Source organism: Rhinoraja longicauda, chromosome 30 (genome assembly GCF_053455715.1).
Source record: "Rhinoraja longicauda isolate Sanriku21f chromosome 30, sRhiLon1.1, whole genome shotgun sequence".
Classification (NCBI taxonomy): domain Eukaryota; kingdom Metazoa; phylum Chordata; class Chondrichthyes; order Rajiformes; family Arhynchobatidae; genus Rhinoraja; species Rhinoraja longicauda.
The window spans coordinates 23,964,294-23,988,493 of NC_135982.1; the positions used below are offsets into that span (position 1 = coordinate 23,964,294).

At 38.9% G+C, this 24,200-nt stretch overlaps 1 protein-coding gene across 3 annotated transcripts in view; it reads right to left on the reverse strand.

The window, feature by feature from the left end:
- The window catches only part of LOC144608075 (matrix remodeling-associated protein 8-like), a 38,039-nt gene that overhangs the window by 8,231 nt on the left and 5,608 nt on the right, over positions 1 to 24,200 (reverse strand). For all 3 annotated transcript variants that reach the window (XM_078425369.1, XM_078425370.1, XM_078425368.1), the window contains exons 2-7: positions 16,571 to 16,597; positions 15,615 to 15,911; positions 14,307 to 14,408; positions 9,999 to 10,430; positions 4,073 to 4,231; positions 3,820 to 3,850 (exon numbers count right to left, since the gene is read on the reverse strand). In XM_078425369.1, the coding sequence (XP_078281495.1) occupies positions 3,820 to 3,850; positions 4,073 to 4,231; positions 9,999 to 10,430; positions 14,307 to 14,408; positions 15,615 to 15,911; positions 16,571 to 16,597 (1,048 nt within the window). The remainder of the gene's footprint in view (positions 1 to 3,819; positions 3,851 to 4,072; positions 4,232 to 9,998; positions 10,431 to 14,306; positions 14,409 to 15,614; positions 15,912 to 16,570; positions 16,598 to 24,200) is intronic.

Consider the following 24,200-nt stretch of genomic DNA (forward strand, 5'->3'; position numbering starts at 1 on the left):
CTATATTCGATGCTCTGATTTATAAAGGCAAGCATACCAAACGCCTTCTTCAACACCCTATCCACATGAGATTCCACCTTCAGGGAACAATGCACAGTTATTCCCAGATCCCTCTGTTCCACTGCATTCCTCAATTCCCTACCATTTACCCTGTACGTCCTATTTTGATTTGTCCTACCAAAATGCAGCACCTCACACTTATCAGCATTAAACTCCATCTGCCATCTTTCAGCCCACCCTTCCAAAAGGCCCAAGTCTCTCTGTAGACTTTGAAACTCTACTTCATTATTAACTACACCACCTATCTTAGTATCATCTGCATATTTACTAATCCAATTTGCCACACCATCATCCAGATCATTAATGTAAATGACAAACAACAGTGGACCCAACACAGATCCTTGGGGTACTCCACTAGACACTGGCCTCCAACCTGACATACAATTTTCAACCATTACCCTCTGGTATCTCCCATTCAGCCATTGTTGAATCCATCTTGCAACCTCACTATTAATACCCAACGATTTAACCTTCTTAATCAACCTTCCATGTGGAACCTTGTCAAATGCCTTACTGAAGTCCATATAGACAACATCCACAGCCTTGCCCTTATCAATTTCCCTGGTAACCTCTTCAAAAAATTCAAGAAGATTGGTCAAACATGACCTTCCAGGCACAAATCCATGTTGACTGTTTCTAATCAGGCCTTGTTTATCCAAATAATTATATATATTGTTCCTAAGTATCTTTTCCATTAATTTTCCCACCACAGATGTCAAACTAACAGGTCTATAATTGCTAGGTTTACTTTTAGAACCTTTTTTAAACAAAGGCACAACATGCGCAATGCGCCAATCTTCCGGCACCATCCCCGTTTCTAATGACGTTTGAAATATTTCCGTCATAGCCCCTGCTATTTCTGCACTAACTTCCCTCAATGTCCTAGGGAATATCCTATCAGGACCTGGAGACTTATCCACTTTTATATTTTTCAAAAGTGTCCGTACCTCCTCTTCTTTAATCCTCATAATTTCCATCACTATTCTACTTGTTTCGCTTACCTCACATAATTCAATATCCTTCTCCTCGGTGAATACCGAAGAAAAGAAATTGTTTAATATCTCCCCATTTCTTCCGGCTCAGCACATAGCTGTCCACTCTGACTCTCTAATGGACCAATTTTATCCCTCGCTATCCTTTTGCTATTGACATATCTGTAGAACCCCTTGGGGTTTACTTTTACATTACTTGCCAAAGCAGCCTCATATCTTTTTTTCGCTTTTCTAATTTCCTTCTTAAGATTCCTTTTACATTCTTTATATTCCTCAAGAACCTCATTTACTCCCTGCCGCTTATATTTATTGTATATCTCCCTCTTTTTCCGAACCAAGTGTCCAATTTCCCTGGAAAACCACGGCTCTTTCAAATTATTATTCTTTCCTTTCCACCGAACAGGGACATAAAGACTCTGTACTCTCAAAATGTCACCTTTAAATATCCTCCATTTCTCTATTATATCCTTTTCATAAAACAAAAAGTTCCATTTCACTCCTTTTAAATCCTTTCTCATCTCCTCAAAATTAGCCTTTCTCCAATCCAAAATCTCAACCCTTGGTCCAGATTTGACCTTCTCCATAATGATATTGAAACTAATGGCATTGTGATCACTAGACCCAAAGTGCTCCTCAACACATACCTCCGTCACCTGACCCGTCTCATTTCCCAACAGGAGGTCCAACACTGCCCCTTCTCTGGTAGGTACCTCTACGTATTGCTGCAAAAAACTATCCTGCACACATTTTACAAACTCCAAACCATCCAGTCCTTTAACAGAATGTGATTCCCAGTCTATGTACGGAAAATTGAAATCACCCACAATCACTACTCTGTGCTTACTACTAATATCTGCTATCTCCTTACATATTTGCTCTTCCAATTCTCGTTCCCTATTTGGCGGTCTATAATACACCCCTATAAGTGTTGCTAAACCTTTCTCATTTCTGAGTTCCACCCAAACAGCCTCCTTAATCGAGCCTTCTAGTCTGTCCTGCCAAAGCACTGCTGTGATATCCTCCCTGACAAGCAATGCAACACCCCCACCTCTTGCCCCTCCGATTTTATCACATCTGAAACAATGAAATCCTGGAATATTTAATTGCCAATCGCAACCCTCCTGCAACCATGTTTCACTGATCGCCACAACATCATATTTCCAGATGTCAATCCAGGCTTTAAGCTCATCCACCTTTCTTACAATGCTCCACCAGACTGATGTCGGAGGTGGGCGGGACAGAGATAGAATGTAGGAGACAGAAAGACTGGTGGGAGAACTGGGAAGGGGGAAGGGATGGAGAGAGAAGGAAAGCAAGAGCTATTTGAAGTTAGAGAAGTCCATGTTCATACCGCTGGGGTGGAAGCTACCTAAGCAAAATATGAGGTGCTGTTCCTCCAATTTGCACTGGGTCTCACTCTGACAATGCAGGAGGCCCAGGACAGAATGGTCAGATTGGGAATGGGAAGGGGAGTTAAAGTGCTGAGCAACCGAAAGATCAGGTAGGTTGAGGCGGACTGAGCGAAGGTGTTCAGCGAAACGATTGCCGAGCCTGTGCTTGGTCTTGCCGATGTATGGGAGTTGACACCTGGAACAGCAGATACAGTAGATGAGGTTGGAGGAGGTGTATGTGAACCTCTGCCTCACCTGGAAAGACTGTCGGGGTCGAATGGAATCGAGAAGGGAGGTAAAGGGAAAGGTGTTGAAAGAATGGGTCATCTGGGCTTGTATTCACTAGAATTTAGAAGGATGAGAGGGAATCTTATAGAATTCTTAGAGGATTAGACAGGGTAGATGCAGAAAAAATGTTCCCGATGTTGGGGGGTCCAGAACCAGGGGTTACAGTTTAAGAATAAGTGGTAGGCCATTTAGGACTGAGATGAGGAAAAAAATGTTCATCCGGAGAGTTGTGAATCTGTGGAATTCTTTACGAAGGGAAGTCTGAGCTACATCTACAAACTCTGCAATTTCTTGCAGACTTGGGAAAGCTGTTTCCAAACCAAGGATGCAACCCAACAGTATGCTTTCTATGGTGCATCTGAAATCTCCAACCACACATCGCACTGAGGCACAGTCCCAAGTAATATAACACATTGCTGACAAAATAACTTTTTTTTTGGAAAACCAGAAATGGGCAAAATATAGTGCCTGTGCCTGCGACATCCATTTTGCAAAAACGTCCCACTACACGGTTTCCACACTGCAAAGAGGGCAATCACTGCAACATAGTTCAAGAGTTCAAGTCTCTATATATGGCTCATGTAATATTGGGAGTGTATCCCTTTGAGAATTGCAACATATAGCAACTGCCTTCAGTTGATCTATGTCTAGTTTAGAACTGGACGAAATTAGTTTGCTGTCTGAAAGTGTGTATGTTACAGGGACGAATACTGTATCTTACTATATATTCTTTGGTTTTATAAAGTCTCTTTGTTGGCTTGCATCACTATTTTGTACAATCGTAGGACGGGATATTAAGATGAGGGTTAAGTTAATGTGGGCTGTGTTGATTGTAAGTTCAGCATTTATTTTTCTCTCACCACAGATACACTGGCCTGGAAAGAACATGGAACATGGAACATGGAGTTAAAAACAGCAAACTCCATGCCTGAGATCTGCACAGTACATCACAGAACATTATCTACCGGGTTTGAGCTAATAATTCACTCGTAATCTGCTCAAGTGACCTAATAACTACACATTTAATCACAAACCTTGCAGAAAAAAAAGTGCAGCGTAAAGTGGACAAATTATGATTTAATACTTACGGTTGAGACATCTTCACATTATATTGAAGACCTGAGAAATAGAAAATATAATTGAGAGTCAAAATATTCATAGAGGAGGCATGCGTCCCCCAGCACAGCCTATAAGATTGGAACCTCTTGATCTTGGTGCATGCATGCATGAACACACAGACTTTCTCTTCTGTAGCCGGAGAACGGTACAAAAGACCTACCTACGATAAGCACTTAAGATCTGATAATTAATAATAAAAAATTAAAGTAACTATGAAATCACCTCTCTTTCTCTGTTGCCGTGCAATTAGGGCAATGATGGTTATCAAAATGGCCAGAAGCAGTAGAGTTGCCAGGACGTATCCAAGTTGATGAAGAAAATGTGAAGAATGGTCCGGAATAAAAACATTGATGACATTTGGGATTTCAACTGCTGTAGATGCTAGAAACAAATAAAAAATAAGTTTTCAAAAATATCATCACCCTTCACATACTGGGATCCACACAATTACATTGTTGGCTGGTGCTATTTTTGTCTACACTCCTGTAGATTAGTCTTTGGATCATTATCCAGGTGTAAGGCTTCTGTTATTATACGGTCAACACAACAACTCTGGACTGTAAAGCCAAAGAATTCATATGCAGGCCTTGAAATTCTTATTTTTTGCTTAGAGGGGGGCATGGTCTTTCTGAAATTATCACTGCTTGATAAAAATAGGTATTTTGGAAATGAAAAAGATTTTCTGAAACAAATTTGTAATGATGATAATTGCACTTTCAGAGTTATCCATTGCCAGCCATGTTTTTACTGATATCGACTCCCACCGTAAATCGAGATGCCTGGTCACATCAGTGTTCTTTTAGTCTGTGTAAAATTTTCACATGTTTAAAACCACATTCTTAATGCAATATACAAAGTACACGTTACAAAGTATTTTGCCAACACAATCTTGTCAATGTGAAAAAAAGTCACATATTTCAAACAATGTCTTTGTGGATAAAAAAAGACAGAAAGTGCTGGAGTAACTCAGTGGGTCAGACAGCATCCCTGGAGAACATGGATAGGTGACGTTTAGGGTCTGGACCCTTCTTCAGACTTTAGGGATGCTGCCTGACCCACTGAGTTATTCCAATACTTGGAGTCTTTTTTTTGTTGTAAACCAGCACCTGCAGATCCTTGTTTCTACATTATGTTTTTATGGCGTCTTGAGTTAATATCAATGTACCCCTTTACTCCAGGTAAAAGTCTGCAAGTTGAGAGAAATATCTTGCATGTATAGTGCACTTTTCACAAACATCAAGTATCACAAAACGCTTTGCAGCCAATTAAGTAATTCAGAAGTATTGTCACTGTAGTAGCAGAGATACAATGGAAACCAATTTACAAAATAAATGGCCTCACAGAATGCAATATGACCAAAAAGGTGCTAGTGGATAGATAAATATTAATCAGGGTAATGGGGAAAACTTCCCTGCTCATCTTCTAAAGTATTATGAAATATTATAAGCCTACGTACGTAAGATTAATAACTCATGTGAAAGATAGCTCAACTGCATTTGTAGCATTTTCACAGTCATACACGCAAGTGTCACCTTAGATCATGTGCTAAAGTTACTGAGGAGAGGCTTAAATCCAGAACCTGTAACTCAGCGGTAGGATAACAACTATTGAGCCAAATTTGACACATTGAAAAAAAAATTGCTAGAAATGTTCAGCAATATCAGGCCGCATCCATGAAGACTGAAACAGTGAAAGTGTTTAAGGGTGATGAAATTAATTAGAGGCAGGCAAGAAGAAGATAATGATGATGGAGAGTTAAGTAATTTTTAGTGAGCAATATTAATCAGCCGAGTTCTCTCACCTGCATTTTGTACGCTGTCAAGGGGCACCTTCACTCCAAGTATACATATATATAAATCTAGATACACGCATATGAAATGTTGTTGCAGTAATTTCAGATCTGTCCATTATATCTAAATATCTGAGAGTTGCCGATCAAATCTTGAGTATTATACCTGCAAATTTCTAATGGATTCACTTAAAAACAAGCCAAAGCTAAAGGGAAAAAAACGTTTCTCTTCTTGACTTCTATATGACCTTAGCTTAATTTTATATTGTAGAAATTATTGCAGAGGAAGCAAAGTTTTGATCGCATAACAAATGGAATGCTTTATAATGGTATCCAACTTAAAACAGAAAATGCTAGAATCACTCGGCAAGTCAGTTGAGAGTGAAACAGTTACATCTTTGGGTGGATGTTGACCTGCTGATGATGTGCAAACTGTTTACTATTTTAAGCAATTTTTCTTCAGGCAACAGTCTTTAGCTTACAGAGTAAGAAAAGTTTACAAATAGATGCAGTTTTATGCAATGGCTGCGATGGAATTAGCTAGAAAGGTTTAATGGCATTTTTGGATCAAGAAACCAACAAAGAGCAGATAAGGACAGGACAGGCAAGGCTTTAAGATCAGGTTGTTTCTGGTCTGACTACAGCAAATTAACTCACACTTCCATACACAAATTAACAGGGCTGAAGTTGGAAGTAATGCTCGAAGTTATATAGTTTGATAAAAGTCAAAATTAAATTAAGGCCTAAATTCATTTAAGGCCTCAGTTTTTTAGAAGCATATTTCATTGGCTGGAGGTACCTTCAGGAAATGGATGAAATTGGGGGGAAAAATTGAATAAACTAATTTTGATTAGTGTCTCACTAGGTGGTTTGTGAAGTTGTTGGAGGTTTTAGTTTGAGTAATGAGACCCATTGGTGCTATAGAAGATTAAATGCATTTAGAGCCAAAGTGCTGACACTTTTTTGATCGTCTACAGCTGGAATTGTGACATCCAAGAAAAACAGCGTAGGTCTGTACTCCAGTCCTCTCCCGCCATACCTTTTTTCCCAGAGTTAATCGCCATGGCAGTCCAATATAGAACAGTCTGGTGTTTACCCAGAGCATTCCCAGGTGCTGCAGCCTGGGAAATGTGAGTTAGGAGGGAAGGAAAAGAAGTTAAAGCTGTCCTACTTTTTGTCAGACACAAAACTATGCATGATCTTTGCCAAGCATGAGAGCCAGGATTAAACAGCCAACATCAGAACTCAAAGAGCTTGTAGGTACTGTCTCTAACTCATCCCTGTATTATACATGGAAAATACTATTTAAACCAAAGGACACAAGCCTTGCGATCTATTTGTATATGGAATTCCTTCATTTGGATTAATTTAGAAATGAATACAAAGAAAGTGCAGATGTTTTTTCACAAAACAATGCTAAACAAGTTCTTCGTTAGTGCCTCTTGAGAGGAGCTGCCTGTCTTTTACCAATATCTAACTGGAGTCTAAAATATTTAAAGGCTCTGTTTCCATTGCCCTTTGAAGAATAATGTTCCATAAACTTAAAATCCCCGTGGAGAGAAAAAATGTTCACCCATCTATCATAAAAGGGTGAACCAATATTTTTAAAGTGACCCCCAGTATTAGATTCTCACACCATCTCCACGTCCATTCTTGTCAGCCCTCCTAGATTTTACGTTTCAACCAAGTTACCTTCCACTGTTTGAGTATACAAGTCCAGACTCTATATCCTCTCCATTGAAGCCAACTCACCCATTCAGATAGCAGTCAAGTAAATCTTCTGTGAGCTGCTTTCAATTAATTTATATCCTTCCCGAAATAAGGAGACCAATACTGTACACCGTTTTCCATGTGATCTCACTAATACCCTATATATTTTACTTTATATTTAAGAGTTCGAGAAGCAAGGAAAATTACCATCTGAATTTATTTTCTTGATTTAACATTAAACATTGTTTTTAATTTCACACTATGTCCTCTTTTTGTACATTAAAGTGCACAAAATGTTCTTTTCTTTGTTAAAACACATTTTTTTGATAGATGTTTTTCCCAAAAGGATAAAGAATATTGAGGTTTTGAAATGCAGCCAGTTACACATGGTTCCCATATGTTTTAAATCGACTAAACAGTATGTAGCTCAGAAATGCAAGAAATTCTCAGAAGTAAAGTCTTATAAAACAGCTGGAGATGTAAAACACCTTTAAGAGGAGCAATGCATGAGGTTCAACAATGTAAGTGTAAAGGGGAGAGGAAGAAATGGCATGGCAAAAAGATAATAAATTAGCTTTGGGAAGCTGGTTGGCACGATGTTCTCTTCTGCTGGGCTGGTACAAACTAAATGCTGGCTGGGTTAATTATCTATGTTTTGAAGCAGCAATCTTCACAATTGCAACCCATTGTAAGCAATAGCTCTAACTCTGACTTTTAAATAATGTATTTGCTTGCAGTAATTAAAATATAATCATTCTCTTTCACTCCAGGTTATTTTTTTGAAGCCGTTTCTTTGAGCAGAACTGTGGGCCGCGAATTCTGAGCACAGTATTGTTGAGCAGATGGGAAGATATTCATCTCTAGCAATTGCCAGGCCTTGTTTACTTTGGATTAAACTATATTTCCTTGCTTTTCCCCTTATATGGTAGAGTTCTGGACAGACAAGAAACAACCGATTTCCTTCATCTGGAAGCTTCAGACATATGCTGTGGCAATCTGGAGCTTGTCACATCATCATAAATAAGTTTCAATATATTTCTTCTGTGCCCTTAATTGTCTTAATTTAATTTTTTCAAGGTTTATGGTGCCACAATTATATGTTCTGATCAAGATTAAGATGTTTTTAATTTTAGAATTCACTGAAGCGAAAACTTGATCTGGTTCTACCCTTTCCTTAGATGCAAAATAATCCTATTTATCAGGGATTTGAAGTTTAGAAATTCCTCCTCGTCTTAGTCATCGTATCCTAAGACTATAGCTTAGTAAGATCATCTCTTATACTCTGAACTCTAGTCCAAACTTACACAATCTCTTCTTATTTTGTTCCAACTGGTATCACATTTTATATATGTCTGGTTTCCCTATCTATGAAATAATGTACTTGCAACAGAGGGAGTACAACAAAGGTTCAGCTTGATTCCTGAGATGGTGGTTTGTCAGAGGACAGGGTCCTTATTTTCTAGAGTTTAAAAAATGAAGAGGTGCCCTCACTGAAACACACAAACTTTTAGGACTTGAGAGAACAGATGCAGAGGTAATGTTTACTCTGGTTCGGTTACCTGGAATCAGGGGAAAGGGTCTCAATATAAGGGCCTCAAAAGAAATCCCTCCTCCTCCCCACTATAATCAGTCTGAAGAAGGGTTTCAACCTGAATTATCACCAATTCATTTTCTCCGGAGATGCTGCTAGACTCGCTGAGTTACTCCAGCATTTTGCGTCCAACTCAAAATAAGGGGATAGCCATCGAGGACAGGGATGAGAAGAAATTTCTTCATCCAGTGAATAGTGAATCTTTGAATTTTTTTTACTCAAGAGGGCAGTGTAGGCACAGTTATGTGTGTTCAAAATCGATACTAGATTTTTGAATATCAAGGTAATCAAAGGGGTCAGTGTAAAACGATGAAATTAAGGCAAAGGATCATCAATAGTCTGATTAAATGATGTGCTGTAGCAGGCGCTAAGGGCTGATAGGTTTATTCCCACTTCTATTTATTTTCTCAAGCAGGTGAAGCATGGCAGAAAAAGAGTAAAGAAGGGTTATGGTAAAAAGAGTCAAGAGAAGAAAGAGGTCGAGACAGTCATGTTGCATACTTTTTTATGATTGTTTCTCGTATAACTATGTATTCAGCTGATAGGCTCTGCATTTAAGATCTTCAACAGGCAAAATGTTAATTAAGCAATGAAATCACATCAGATCACCTCTTTAGTGGTTGAGCATATCTTCTGTTAATGTAGTGTCGGTTTCCTTCATATTTTGTTTTATTATGGCCAGATAAACCAGGAATGTTTCAAGTTCAAATCCCAAACTATGTTAAGTTAGTTTTCCTCAGTCTTGGCAGCAGTATAAGAGTTACAAGTATTCACAACCCAGAGTTAGTTAGAATTCACCTCATGTTCTTGCTCCCTGGCTAGCGACCCCGGTTCAAAATACGCATGTTGTGCTATTGCAGGAGCATAATTCCACCCTAACAAACTAGGAGAATGGAAATTCACCTGGCGGGACTCCATACATTTAGGAGGTTCTCATCGTAGGTTTGAGGGAAGAAATCAAAGAACAATAAAACATAAATTGTTTGTTGTAGAATTTAACATCTAAAGTGACTGATGAGGACAATTCATGGTATGGGTAACATTAAAATATAACTTACGTGTTTTATGTGTAAAGTTCACTTTGATTGGCTCTGTAATAATAAGTGTGAAGATGCGTCTCTCGTGAATTCCACAGTAATGGTGGTGCAAATCACACGAGTAGAGTCCCTCATCACTCAAGCGAAGGTTAGAAATGGTCAGTGAGAAGTCACCATCTTTGAATGAAGTCTCTGATATATTCATCCTTTTCCTAATAAACTGGGAGCCATAAGATCGTAGTTCTCCGGAAGCATAGAGGTCAATCAGCCGGTCAGCCTGGTCATGCCAAACACCTGGAGGTGTTCTGTCCCAATGGACAACCTGCTGCTCTTCTTCTCGATGTCTCTCTGTCCAGATGGGGCTGTAATTTTCACAAGGCAGTACCACAGTTGTACCAAGTAATGCCACCACCACTTCTTTCTCTCCATCCCAAACCCTCTTCACCTTTCTTGCTGTAAACACAAAGAATACTCAGTTAGGTCGTATGAAGAATGCATATGGAAAGTCTGCACAAAATGTAGTTTTCATTTCAGTGCAGCTAAGGATCTAGAAATTGCTTAGCGCAGGATGTAAGGGAATAATTCAAGGTTAATTTTCATAAGTTCATGTGATAGGAGCAGAATTAGGCCAATCGGTCTATTTTGAAGCGATTTACAGCAAAACAATTTATATTTACTTAATAAATTTCTTTCTTTTTTAACATGAAAATGATGTAAAACTGCCACACTTTAATTATTTGTTCCTTCAAAATGCGGAACTGGAATTTCCTTTATATCAGAAAGTGCAATTACTGTATGAAGAATTTACTCATGCTACTTTTTATTTAAAAAGAAGGCATATAAATTTATAATGCAATGAGTTGACAAAATATTCAAGTTGTATATATAGTTCTTGAGATGAAGGCAGAACATTGGTGATGATTAAACATCATAAATGGATATCTAAAACCCATTTCAAGTGAAACACCCAAAAGAAAATTAAAAGACTGTTTACTGTTTCAGCAACAGTAAAAATAGAAATGTCCCTGGTAAAACAAATTTGTGGGAAACATTATGTTCCCTATATTTACGGTAATTTTCCTGGAATGCTAATGACAGATTTGACTTCTCTAAATTTTGTCAGACCACATTTGTGTGAAAGAGCATAAGAGAAAGTAGTATTCTTTTTCTATAGCTCTGAACTGTTTATTAACTTTGAGTTGAAGAAATATCTAATGGAAAGTTGGATAGTGTTGGATAGTAATGCACAATTAATCCATACCAGTTTGACCGGATGTATTTAAATTCACACTTTATTATCATCACTGCACATTGCACAATATAGTTCATTGGCTATATTTAAGAGGGAGGTAGATGTGGCCCTTGTGGCTAAAGGGATCAGGGAGTATGGCGGGAAGGCAGGTACAGGTTACTGAGCTGGATGATCAGCCATGATCATATTGCATGGCGGTGCAGGCTCGAAGGGCCGAATGGCCTACTCCTGCACCTAGTTTCTATGTTTCTATGTTTCCACCCAGTGGCAACACCACTAACCTTATCTAGACACATTCACAAAGTCCTGCAGCACTAAATCAATATGTTCTTTGCAATGCACCCACATCACTCACTTATTACCCATCTCCATCAATCAAGTTTCTCACATTAATATGCCTCACCTCTCCACCACACATTTACCACTGTTACACCCATGCAACACAATTTACACAAACTCCCAGCTATTCAAATATGCTAGTCACATCGCCCAGACACTGCAAGGTTCCCTGAAAGTAGCGTTGATAGGGTGGTGAAGAAGGCTATTGGCATGCTGGCCTTCATCAGTCAGGAACTGAGTTTAGAGGTTGGGACATTATGTTACTGTTGCACAAGACATTGGTGAGGCCACACTCAAAGTATTGTGTTACAGGCATCCATCACTCTGTGTAAAAAAACTTGCCATGCATATCTCCTTTAAGTTTTCTCTCACCTTAAAGTTATGCCCTCTAATCCTAGACATTTCCACTTAATCTCTAGCATTCCAGAAAAAACAATAGACAATAGACAATACACAATAGGTGCAGGAGTAGGCCATTCAGCCCTTCGAGCCAGCACCACCATTCAATGCGATCATGGCTGATCACTCTCAATCAGTACCCCGTTCCTGCCTTCTCCCCATACCCCCTCACTCCGCTATCCTTAAGAGCTCTATCCAGCTCTCTCTTGAAAGCATCCAACGAACTGGCCTCCACTGCCTTCTGAGGCAGAGAATTCCACACCTTCACCACTCTCTGACTGAAAAAGTTCTTCCTCATCTCCGTTCTAAATGTCCTACCCCTTATTCTTAAACTGTGGCCCCTTGTTCTGGACTCCCCCAACATTGGGAACATGTTTCCTGCCTCTAATGTGTCCAATCCCCTAATTATCTTATATGTTTCAATAAGATCCCCCCTCATCCTTCTAAATTCCAGTGTATACAAGCCCAATCGCTCCAGCCTTTCAACATACGACAGTCCCGCCATTCCGGGAATTAACCTAGTGAACCTACGCTGCACTCCCTCAATAGCAAGAATATCCTTCCTCAAATTTGGAGACCAAAACTGCACACAGTACTCCAGGTGTGGTCTCACCAGGGCCCGGTACAACTGTAGAAGGACCTCTTTGCTCCTATACTCAACTCCTCTTGTTATGAAGGCCAACATTCCATTGGCTTTCTTCACTGCCTGCTGTACCTGCATGCTTCCTTTCAGTGACTGATGCACTAGGACACCCAGATCTCGTTGAACATCCCCTCTTCCTAACTTGACACCATTCAGATAATAATCTGCCTTTCTATTCTTACTTCCAAAGTGAATAACCTCACACTTATCTACATTAAACTGCATCTGCCATGTATCCGCCCACTCACACAACCTGTCCAAGTCACCCTGCAGCCTTATTGCATCTTCCTCACAATTCACACTACCCCCCAGCTTAGTATCATCTGCAAATTTGCTAATGGTACTTTTAATCCCTTCATCTAAGTCATTAATGTATATCGTAAATAGCTGGGGTCCCAGCACCGAACCTTGCGGTACCCCACTGGTCACTGCCTGCCATTCCGAAAGGGACCCATTTATCCCCACTCTTTGCTTTCTGTCTGTCAACCAATTTTCTATCCATGTCAGTACCCTACCCCCAGGTTTGTCCAACCTTTTCTTGTAGGCAATAGCCTCTAATCCAGGCAGCATTCCAGTAAACTCTCTCCAAAGCCTTTGCATCCTTCCTGCAATGGTATGACCAGAACTACACACAATACTCCAAATGCGGCCCAAAGTGCAAAAAGCTGCGATATGACTTCCTGATTCTTGTACTCGATGCCCTTATCATTACCAACTGCTTAATGGTATTTTTTAGGTAATCACAAGCATAGTATTACTATGATATTACATTTCCTGAATAGCATGTCATACTAATGATGCAAGTCCATGATTCGCAATAAATTTTCAAGCAACCTAGATCTAAGGAGATGTAAATAAATATATACAATGGGCAGATCTATTGGCAAAAATGCGAACAAGCAAGCCTGTATCTGGGCTACGCATGAGAATGAGTTACATGCAACATTTTACCAGCCCAAGATACTCAAAGGAAGATTTTACAGCATTCAGGCTAGGAAGACTGCCCACTGAACGTGTCACAGATATGGAAATTAATGAATGAAATATACAAATTGGAATGCATGGGAGAATTTGAAAGCTTGCTGAGAGCTTTGAAAGCTTGCTGGTCTATTTCATGTAATTGAGCATATTTCAAGATTTTAATTGTTTATGAAGATAGGTCCTGATCCGAAGCGTTACCTATCCATGTTCTCCAAAGATGCTGCCTGACCCACCGAGTTACTCCAACACTGTGTCCTTTTTTGTTTGTCCGCATTTGCAGTTCCTTGTTTCTACACTTCCCTTATTCTAAATCTCTCTATCATTAGAAACAGTCAGAGTCTATCTAATCAGTCCTATTCCTTTAGAATTATAAATAGCCCAATCAAGTAGCATTTACTGAGACCAGTTCATTGGCTATATTTTAGAGGGAGTTAGATGTGGTCCTTGTAGCTAAAGGGATCAGGGGGTATGAAGAGAAGGCAGGTACGGGACACTGAGTTGGATGATCAGCCATGATCATATTGAATGGCAGTGCAGGCTCGAAGGGCCGAATGGCCGAATGGCCTGCTCCTGCACCTATTTTCTATGTTTCTATGTTTCTATGTTTCATCTACTTTGCTGAAACAAAAACAGGCCCACAGGAAGACTGAAATAACACCGTGCTAGTGCCAATGTTCAATTTCATCATTTCATGCCAATCTAATTATTCAGTTACCTGCTTTGGTGATAATGAGTTGAATTTTTACTGTTTCATAAAGGTGACAGTAATGATGGTGGAGATTACAGGAATAAATTCCTCGGTCAGTTGCTCTAACATCTGTAAAAGAGGGAAAATAAATGGGGTTATAATTTTTATTTGATGTTATTTGGTAGATATGGTGTCACTAATAAAATAAAAACACTATTCATCAAATATTAGTTGCTTCCGTTCTTTTTCAGCATGAATATCAAAGAATTGACAATTAACGTGACTCCAACAGTGAGAGGATTCTCTCCAAAATAGTTTTATATTAAATCTCCATACTTTATGTGCCCATCATTGCACAGGAAACTGGCAAGGATTAACCAAGCTTTTATAGTCATGACTTGCAAAATACTTAAATTGAACCTTTAGGAAAAAGTGCATATTTAAAATCCCCATTCCCATTAATTTCCAGGTATTGGAAGCAACTGTTCTAGGCATTTGAACTAAATATCCATCCACAAATCAGACTGCAGAGCCAAGATAGTTCTTTCAAAGGTTGCAGGTCAGATTTACTTCACAAAATAGAAAAAAAGTATAATTGTCTTAACTTTTATGACTGAACTTCCAGATTATGTGTTCCTATTGTGGACCTGTTGAAAAACTGTGCTCATCTTTCCTGTAACTTCTTATTTTGTTCCCTGCAATTAGGTTTTTTTCCTCTGCCACAACAATGAACCAGCACTAATCAGTCCCAAATGGTATCATTTGTGGTTGTGACCACAGTACACCGTTTGTGATAGACCAAAGAACAGTACAGCTCAGAAACGAGCCCTTAAGCCCACAATGTTTGTGCCGAACATGTTGCCAAGCTGAACTGGTCTAATCTGCCTTCACATGATCCATCGTCCTCCATTCCCTTCACTTCCATGTGCCTATCTAAAACCCTCTTAAATGCCACTAGCGTATCTGCCTCCACCACCACTCCTGACAATGGATTCCAGGACCCCACCACCCTCTGTGTAAAGAAACCCTGTCCCGTATATCTCCATTAAACTGTCCGCCTCTCATCTTATAGTTATGCCTAGTGTTGGACATTTCCACCATGGGAAAAGGGTTGTGACTGTCTACCCTATCTATGCATCTCAGAATTTAATATACATCTATCAAGTCTTCCCTCAACTTCTGACGTTCCAGAGAAAACAATCCAACAAAAATCATTTTAAACACAGTATTACTATATCTAATATTATTTAATAAGCTTTGCTAATTCATTAGAGTGCATGACAGTGTATTTAAAGTCTGAAATAGAAAGAGCAAAACAGTTTGAATTTTTTTTACCTTTTATTACTAAAGAGAAGTTTCCATTGGAGAAAGCAGAGGGTGACATCATTATCCGACCCTGATCATTGGGGTTATAGAGTCGCTGTTCATCCGCTGAGAACATATCAAGAATACGATTGAACGTATGGTCAGAGAATGAATCCCAATGGGCCACACGTTGACGATCTATCAATCTGTCCTGTGTCCATACCATCCGTTGACTGTAGCACTGCAGTACAACATCCGACCCAGCAGGAACAGACATGTTTTGATAAGCCAACACAACACTATCGGGGGTTATGGCATTTGCAGGAACTAGATAAATAAAATAATAATAATGAATTTACTTAATTGATGTAAACTGCATTTTCCTTGTTGCATTAACTTTGTTGGCAAGAGATTCTTTGTTTGCCATGAAATTCAATTGTACAATTATCATTGTTATGCAATTGAAAACTTTTTCTAGAGTGAAACATAATAATAATAATAGTAATGTCCAGCTTATCTTGTGTCACTCTGGAAATTTCTGTACTGGGTACCATGGGATGACTAATTCCCAGTGCGATATTCCCTTTTAAGCATAAACAGGAAAATGTACCACGTTACTGCAGGAGCAAGCATCAATTAGGCCTTGTGGTGCAAGGGTGAACTGGAAGATCAGCCAAGTGCTTTTCACCAACCACTATCTCCCTCCACCCATTACCATTACACTATGCCATCTTTCCCAGGCCATGATCAAACTCGGTGAGCATCAAGCTATTTAAAGACTCATGATTGTGGTTAAGGCTCTATACCCACTATATGTTAATTCATTTAATTCTAATATGACAATCCTACAGTGTATTTTTCACATTTTATACAAATTAAAGATTTTTTTTCCCCTGAAGAGTGTCCAGACATGCAATCTGCATATCTGCAGAGAAATGAATGTTTCATTTAAATGTTTATAAGCAAACAAATAAGCAACTACTCACCATTAGTGTAGGCAAGGTTAGATTTCACTGTTAAAAAAAAGAATCAGAAAAATTATGTTTTGGCCAATGTTATTTCCTCTCAAATTGGAATATTAAAGCAACATTGCATTTTCTTGTGGTGTTATTTTTAGAAGTTGCTAACCATGCACAACCTTAAAATGAAAAATTTGTGCAAAAGCCTTAGAATCCTTATTTTTTAAAATTCTTTGTTTTTGATCTCTACAGAAATTTCTAGTCGATTTTTGTCTAGTCACATAGCCATGGTGTCAGTATTCTAGTCGTTAAAAGGTTTCACGTAAATGAGAACCATAAAACAAAATCTGCTGTAGGCTACAGGATAACCCACAGTGAAGTACTTGATGATTGTCTGATGTCTCACGTAAGTGGTGGAACTTGTCATGAATCCTAAAGTAACAAAACAGAGAGGATGCAATGAGCTTGGAGATTCACCATTAAACACTTTGAAATTTTAGTTGAGGAAATTTCTAATAGGAAAGATGACTTTGGTGAAAGGCGACCACGATGATATTTATAACAGCAGGTTTGATTGGCAAGAGGTGGCAGCAGAGCTGACTTCCAGCCATATACGATAATATGGATCAAAAAAAGGAAAAGTATCACAACCTCAAGATATGCAAGAATGAGATCACTATGCATGCCTTACAATGCAAGACTGACCAAACAGACATCTGTTTACCTCTCCTAATCTCCCACTCACTGACAGCCAGATAATGATACTCATTCCTCACTTGTCCACATTCACTCACAAGCCCTTTAAATATGCCAATTATGGGTCTACCTCATTAACTTGGATCTTTTTCTTACAGACCAAGGTTTACGGGATTATCAATGGTCACTTAAGACTCATGGGGAGCCCTCAGACTGCAAGATGAATTAGTCCAGAGGAGAGAATCCTCTTGATGGAAATTCTAGTTCCCAAGCACCAGGATCTGTTGACGATACAACTCTCTAATGTTGCTTCAGAGAAATGAAGGAAGTTAAAGTCTCACTTAAGGTTGTGAAGTTAAAGTCTCACTTAACTTTACTGCATCGACGAGGAAGCAGACAGCAGTTTCTCATTGGATGGTGGTCAGGTTTGGCAATAGTCCAGAGGTTATTGTGATCTGGATCTTTGCACTTTTAGCTGTGTGGTCTTATGAGAGTTCCTGTAACACTGCAGAATTTGAGAGTCCTGTCCTCCCCAGAAATATCAACATTTCTCCCCCCACTAAAAATTATTTGGCAATGCCCATAGCCGCTTTCCCAGACTGCTGGTTAAATTGAAGAGTCAGGAGGCATGTCTGCAGCTCGTTGTTTGCTTTTTGCACAGACATCTGCTTCCTGCACAAAAAGGGGGCAGACGTCCAGCAGACAGGCAGCATTTACTTACAGTGTAATTACATGTTACAGTGGTAGAAGTGAAGGCACTTTAGAAAGTAAACAGGAGTAAAAGTGGGGAGTCTGTTTACAATCTGGTACCAATAAAATACCAATGGGCTAAACTGTGTTTTCTACAACTTCACTACAATTGGTCTGCACTGATTTTAATGCATGTTCCAAACACCGACCATAACACAATGCACCACCCAATATTCTGGAAGATTCTAAATAAAAATGCTAAATATCAAGCCCTGTAATTCAAGGTTCAAATCCATTTTAACCTCAGAATATCATCTCTGTAACCTTCATCATATGTTCTACTAAATAACTGGGTCAGATAATCTGTTTACGGTTTACATAGATGGGTTACTCAGAATTTAAAGGGATATTTTCAAAGTTGAGCCCCCTTTTTGTGCAGGAAGCTAGTTCTAATAGAGAGTAATTCCAGAAAATAGTGATAACGGATCAGCACCTGGTGTGAATTTAAAAGTTTCATTGGCTGGATTGAAGATGTGGAAATTATCTTGGATTGGACTTCATTAAAAGTTAACAGCATTGGTCATTTGATAGAAATAATTCAAGCCTTTTTAAGTATGTTTAAAAGTACAATTAAAGAAATATTTACAGTTTCAGGTCACTTAGTCTTTCAAACATAATGAATTAGTCAATGCTCCCACTCATGCTACATTTTGAAATCCTGCTATGGCTCATATCTTTTATATTTGTAATCTCTGTATTCAGAACCAATTGAGGTCCCCATGGTCCTCTAGTGCTGATCTCTTTCACATACCTGAATATTTGTGGTCACCATTGGCAGTTCTGGAATTTCCTTGTTCAACTTTTCCACCTCTTTCTATTCCTTTTAGAAGCCTTAAAATCTCTTTCTGTGACTGTGATATTTATTTCAACGGTGCAAAAAAATAAGAAAGAATAACATACAGCCCCTCAAGTTACCTGTCGTTCAATAATACCATGCTGATCCTATGTCTGATCCTCATATCCTTTGAATGCTTAATCAATCAAAATTTGTTTAGACATGCAAACTCAGCTTCTCTTTAAATCTTGAAAGAATATTAAAAATTATCCGAATCTGTACGCAAGACCTCTACGTAGGTTTCAACAAGTTCTTAACAAATGCATGGCACCTCAAAACTGTGTAGGGCAGGAAGGTATGTGTCATCTTAAATTACATGTTCAAGACTGGATTGAGCCCACATTCTTTCAATCTAATGGTGATCCAACCTGACATTTGTCAAAGTATGGAGCTTGGCAGTAGGGAGTTGTTTTTTATCAAACCAGTGGACAGATCAGCTAATGCCTGTACCTTTGTAAGTATGTGGTGAAATTTCATACAGGTTATCTGTTAATTTTATTGTATACTGTATATATTCATGTATGGGAACTGAGCATCACCTGCCATGCCAGTATGTATTGCCATCCCAAACCCCCCGACAAGTTGACGATGAGCCACTGTTTTGAACTACTGTAATTCTTCTGTTGAAGGTAAACTATGTCATTGTTGTGTAGGGAGTTCCAGGATTTAGACCTAATGACAATGAAGGACCAGTTTAGAGGGGAACCTGCGTAGAGGGGTTCCCATGCCATTATGCTATTTATCCTTGTTGATGATTGAGGTTGTCAATATGAGAGTGCTGCCAGAGTGCCCTGGGTGAACTAGTGCAGTGCATTTGAGAAAATGGAATACAATGTGTAGAGAGAGGTTGTGGAAATGATGGAACAGTGCCTTTCCAAATACTACTAAGAATGGGTACGCAGGATGAAACTGTTACAATTGTGTATTAACTTAGACTTTAAAATCTCTCACTCCTACTCTAGTCTTTTCAGACCCTCCAATTTCCTTGCTCCACATATCCTACTTTCTACACCTCTTCCCTCCCCCCCCTTCCCCATCAACCACCCCCCCCCCCCCCCCAGGTCTCTTGCATAATAAGAAGGGTCCTGATCCAAAATGTCCCTGGACCATTCCCTTCAGATACTGCCTGACCCGCTGAGTTCTTCCAGCATTTTGTTTTGCTCTTGCAGAGTGCAATGTTTTTTTTGCATTATGCAAATGTTTTTTCTACATTATGCGAGGACATTACACATTGTGTACTTGCAATACTCTGCTTCCAATTCAGTTTGGGTCTTCCATAAGTATGACTTGCACATATATGGATACCACTAAGCATATGCAGTGAGATCAAAGGCATAGTATATTTTAATGATTCTCTCACAAATTTATTTTCGTCCAGCCAATGGGTGACATTATTTACACCAGAGTAGTCCTTAACCGGATAGCTGAGGCCTACTTTAGTATTTATTAGTGACCAATATATCTTGATCTGCTGTTATGTTTACCAAGGCACACAGTTTGCAGGCAATTTCTCCTTAAAGTGTTTTCAGAGAATTCACGCCTCGCACAGTAATATCATTGCTACGGATGTCCTGAGGATCTCAATTGCCGCTCTGACAAACACCAGGATCCCCATTGCAGCACAATTGGTTTCCCAATTGCCCATCCAATACCATCACTCTCACCAATACCCAACCAATCAGTGTGCAATCCCACAATCATAGACTTTTCCAAGTTTCAATGTGCCCAATCCCCAAAGTTCCAGATATCCATTATACTTGATCGATATCCTTTTCAGTGATGGCAGATGAAGTAGAAGTAAGGCTTCTTTTTATTCGTACAGTTTGTAAAATCTATTCTATTGTATATAATGCTTTGGATCTTACCAACGATAGTTTTATTGCTGGGATTACTCAAATTAGTTTCCTATCCACAGTAATTTAACTGAATTTCAATACGGAATGGGCTCACTCATGGTCACCTGGTCAAGGAATTAAAAGGAGTCTGATGCCATATTATTCACACACCAGAATCAGTAGTAGACAGAATGAGAAATCTAGCCCAGCAGTACAAAAAGTACTAATATAATCCAGGCTTTTATTGCAAGGGGACTTGAATATAAAAGAGAGAGCATCACACAAACCAAGCCCCCCCCCTTCTATGGATTCCATTTATACCTCATGCTGCCTCGGCAAGGCCAGCAGCATAATCAAGGACGAGTCACACCCTGGCCACTCCTTCTTCTCCCCTCTCCCATCAGGCAAAAGGTGTGGAAGTGTGAAAGCACCCACCACCAGATTCGGGGACAGTTTCTTCCCAGCTGTTATCAGGCAACTGAATCATCCTACCACAACCAGAGAGCAGTACTGGACTACTATCTACCTCTTTGATTGGACTTTGCTGGTTTCACCTTGGACTGAACGTTATTCCCTTATCATGTATCTATACACTGTAAATGGATTGACTGTAATCATGTATTGTCTTTCTGTTGACTGGTTAGCACGCAACAAAAGCTTTTCACTGTACCTCGGTATACTTGACAATTACACAAAAATTAACTGAGAGGCAGTTTTTCTTCAGTTATATGAAACTTTGGCGAGACTTCTTCAATTCTGGACTCCATTCAATTTTGGGCACCATGCCTTTAGAAAGTGGCGTGGCTTAGGCGGGTATGATGCAGACTCAAAATAATTATTCTTAGCTGAAAAAGTTACATTATGAGTTTCCAAAAATATTACTTGCTTTCCCTTGATTTCAGCTGGTTGCTGAGTGCACTAAATGACATGATTAAATTTGAAAATACTTCCTCAAATGGGATATTCTAGAATAATGAATTTAATCTTAAAACTGGATATTGACTACGGGGCAGCAAAGTCATGAATTCTTCCAAATGCAGTAGAAATCTGGAACTCTTTTAACACCAATAACTTGCATTAATATAGGATCTTTAATGAAGTAAAACATTCCAGAATAATTAGCCAATAAAAATATACCAAATAATAAGATAATAGTACCAATGGCCCAAAGCTTGGATAAAAATGCTTTGAATGAATGTATTAAAGAAGAGTGTTAAATAGAATTTCAGAGCTCACAGTTCAGACAGGCGAAGGCAAAGTCTCCAATGATAAAGCAAAATAAATCAGCAATGCGCACATGTCCAGAAATGAAGATTGCTGTATCGGACAACTAACATTCACAGAAATCAAACTTTTAATGAACATGGCTATCAAGGGACATGATCTGAAAAATGGAGTTGAGGTACCATCATCCATGACCTAATTAAATAATTGAGAAACCTGATAGAGCTCCACCCATTCCAACTGGGAAAAATAGTAATGTGATGCTTTGGAAGAATAAGAGAATTACAGCTGTGGTTAGTAACAGCTGCTTATAATTAGAAAAGAATTTTGTGCTGTTTGGTGTTCGGGACTTCAAGGTCAGATGACATTGTTTCTGAAGCAAGAGAAGAGAAAAACAGCTGAACAAAAATAATATAAATGATCCTCCAGGGAGCTCATGAAGGAAGTGAGCAATGAACCAATGCACAGCACTGCAGAAAACTCGGGACAGTAACACAGTGGTCTCAATGGGAGAAACAGAGGTCTGATAACGGCTGTTATAAATTAGAGAACAAAAGAGCAAGAAATTTTAACAGCACAAAATGTCAACTCTTCAACAAAAGAACCTGAATAATGCACAGCAACAGAATTAAATGTTGCACTGGGAATAATAGGGATAAGAGTTACAAACAAATTAATAGAAAGATTGGGATGAATTACATACAAGATGACATTTAAGGCAGATATGTCATGTGCAACATAATAAACAGGGTAAGATGTGTTCCACCTGGAATAATTCTCTGAACACCAACATGCATTTATAGTTCGTTTAATGAAGTATAACTGAGGAATTAAATATGGAATAAAACAAATAGTTGTGTGTTGCAGAGTTTAATGATTATTATAGAAATGCTATTTTACTGTAAGATCTTCAGGGCATAGCCTAATTTTATCCCATCTCACTGAACATAAACTGGCAGAAGGCTCTGGGTAATGCCTGAGGCCAGTTGTTGCTTCAACTGAAATTGGTAATATATCCCAATTTCAACATGAATAGATAACTGCCCTGTTTTGGGATAAGTTCAATAGAGATCACACAAATTCCCAAAGTATAAAGAGACAGACTTATTCAATTATTTTGATATCTCAAATACTGTATCAAGAATAATTCTAACTCAACTCCCTTTTCATATAATTCTTATATCATTCCCCTCTTCCTGATTCCAACATAATTCATCCTTTAATTCTCATTATTCTATGCTAATGGGTCTCTCCTTTACTCTGTATCCAACTCCATACTTTCCTACCTTAACATTTACTCTCCTTTTATTGATTCTTATTTGAAACTTACTCATGTTAGGTGCCTCTGATTACAGCCACACTCTTTCGTTTGCCTAGATACCACTTTCAATATTACTTAACTAAAAATTGATGCCATGTGTGATGAAGTGTCAGATCAACCATTTCTGACTAAGATATCCAACTTGCCGGAATTATTCACCCTCTTATACCTTACCACATCGGTCACACACAGGATGATGCCATTCGCTTTTAAATGCCTTGGCAGATTCCGGGGGAAATTAGATCATCTTCCTAGGACAACTTGGGTATCAACCCGAGCCTTCTGATCCCGAGGTTATTACGATCAACCCTTCAACCATCAAAATCTTATCACACCAATCCTTCGACCTGGCAAGCTCTTAAGACCACCAATAGAATTCCCAATCGCCATTTCACTCCATTAATCACTTATCTGATTACTAATCTTTGGTCTCCATCATTTTATCAGACCCACTCCTTGCCTTATTCATTCTTGCATGCTTTCAAGATTTATCGCTCCTGCATTGATCCTTCTTGTAAACTACAGTATGACACACCACTGCTTACACTCCAACTAAGGCTAGTCCATTGATTCTCCCACACATTCGGCTTATGTTGCTTCCGAACTCAACACCAGGCCTTTATCTGATGGTCACCAACACTAAATCCGTGGGCCCTGTTTAAGAAGCCCATTTATTAATCAGTCTCTAGATCTAATATAGATTTACAAAAAAATTCAAAACTCTTTAGATTCTGGAGTAGTTCCTGAGGACTGGAGGGTAGCTAATGTAACCCCACTTTTTAAAAAGGGAGGGAGAGAGAAAACGGGGAATTATAGACCAGTTAGCCTAACATCGGTAGTGGGGAAAATGCTAGAGTCAGTTATTAAAGATGTGATAGCATCACATTTGGAAAGTGGTGAAATCATCGGACAAAGTCAGCATGGATTTACCAAAGGCAAATCATGTCTGACGAATCTTATAGAATTTTTCGAGGATGTAACTAGTAGAGTGGATAA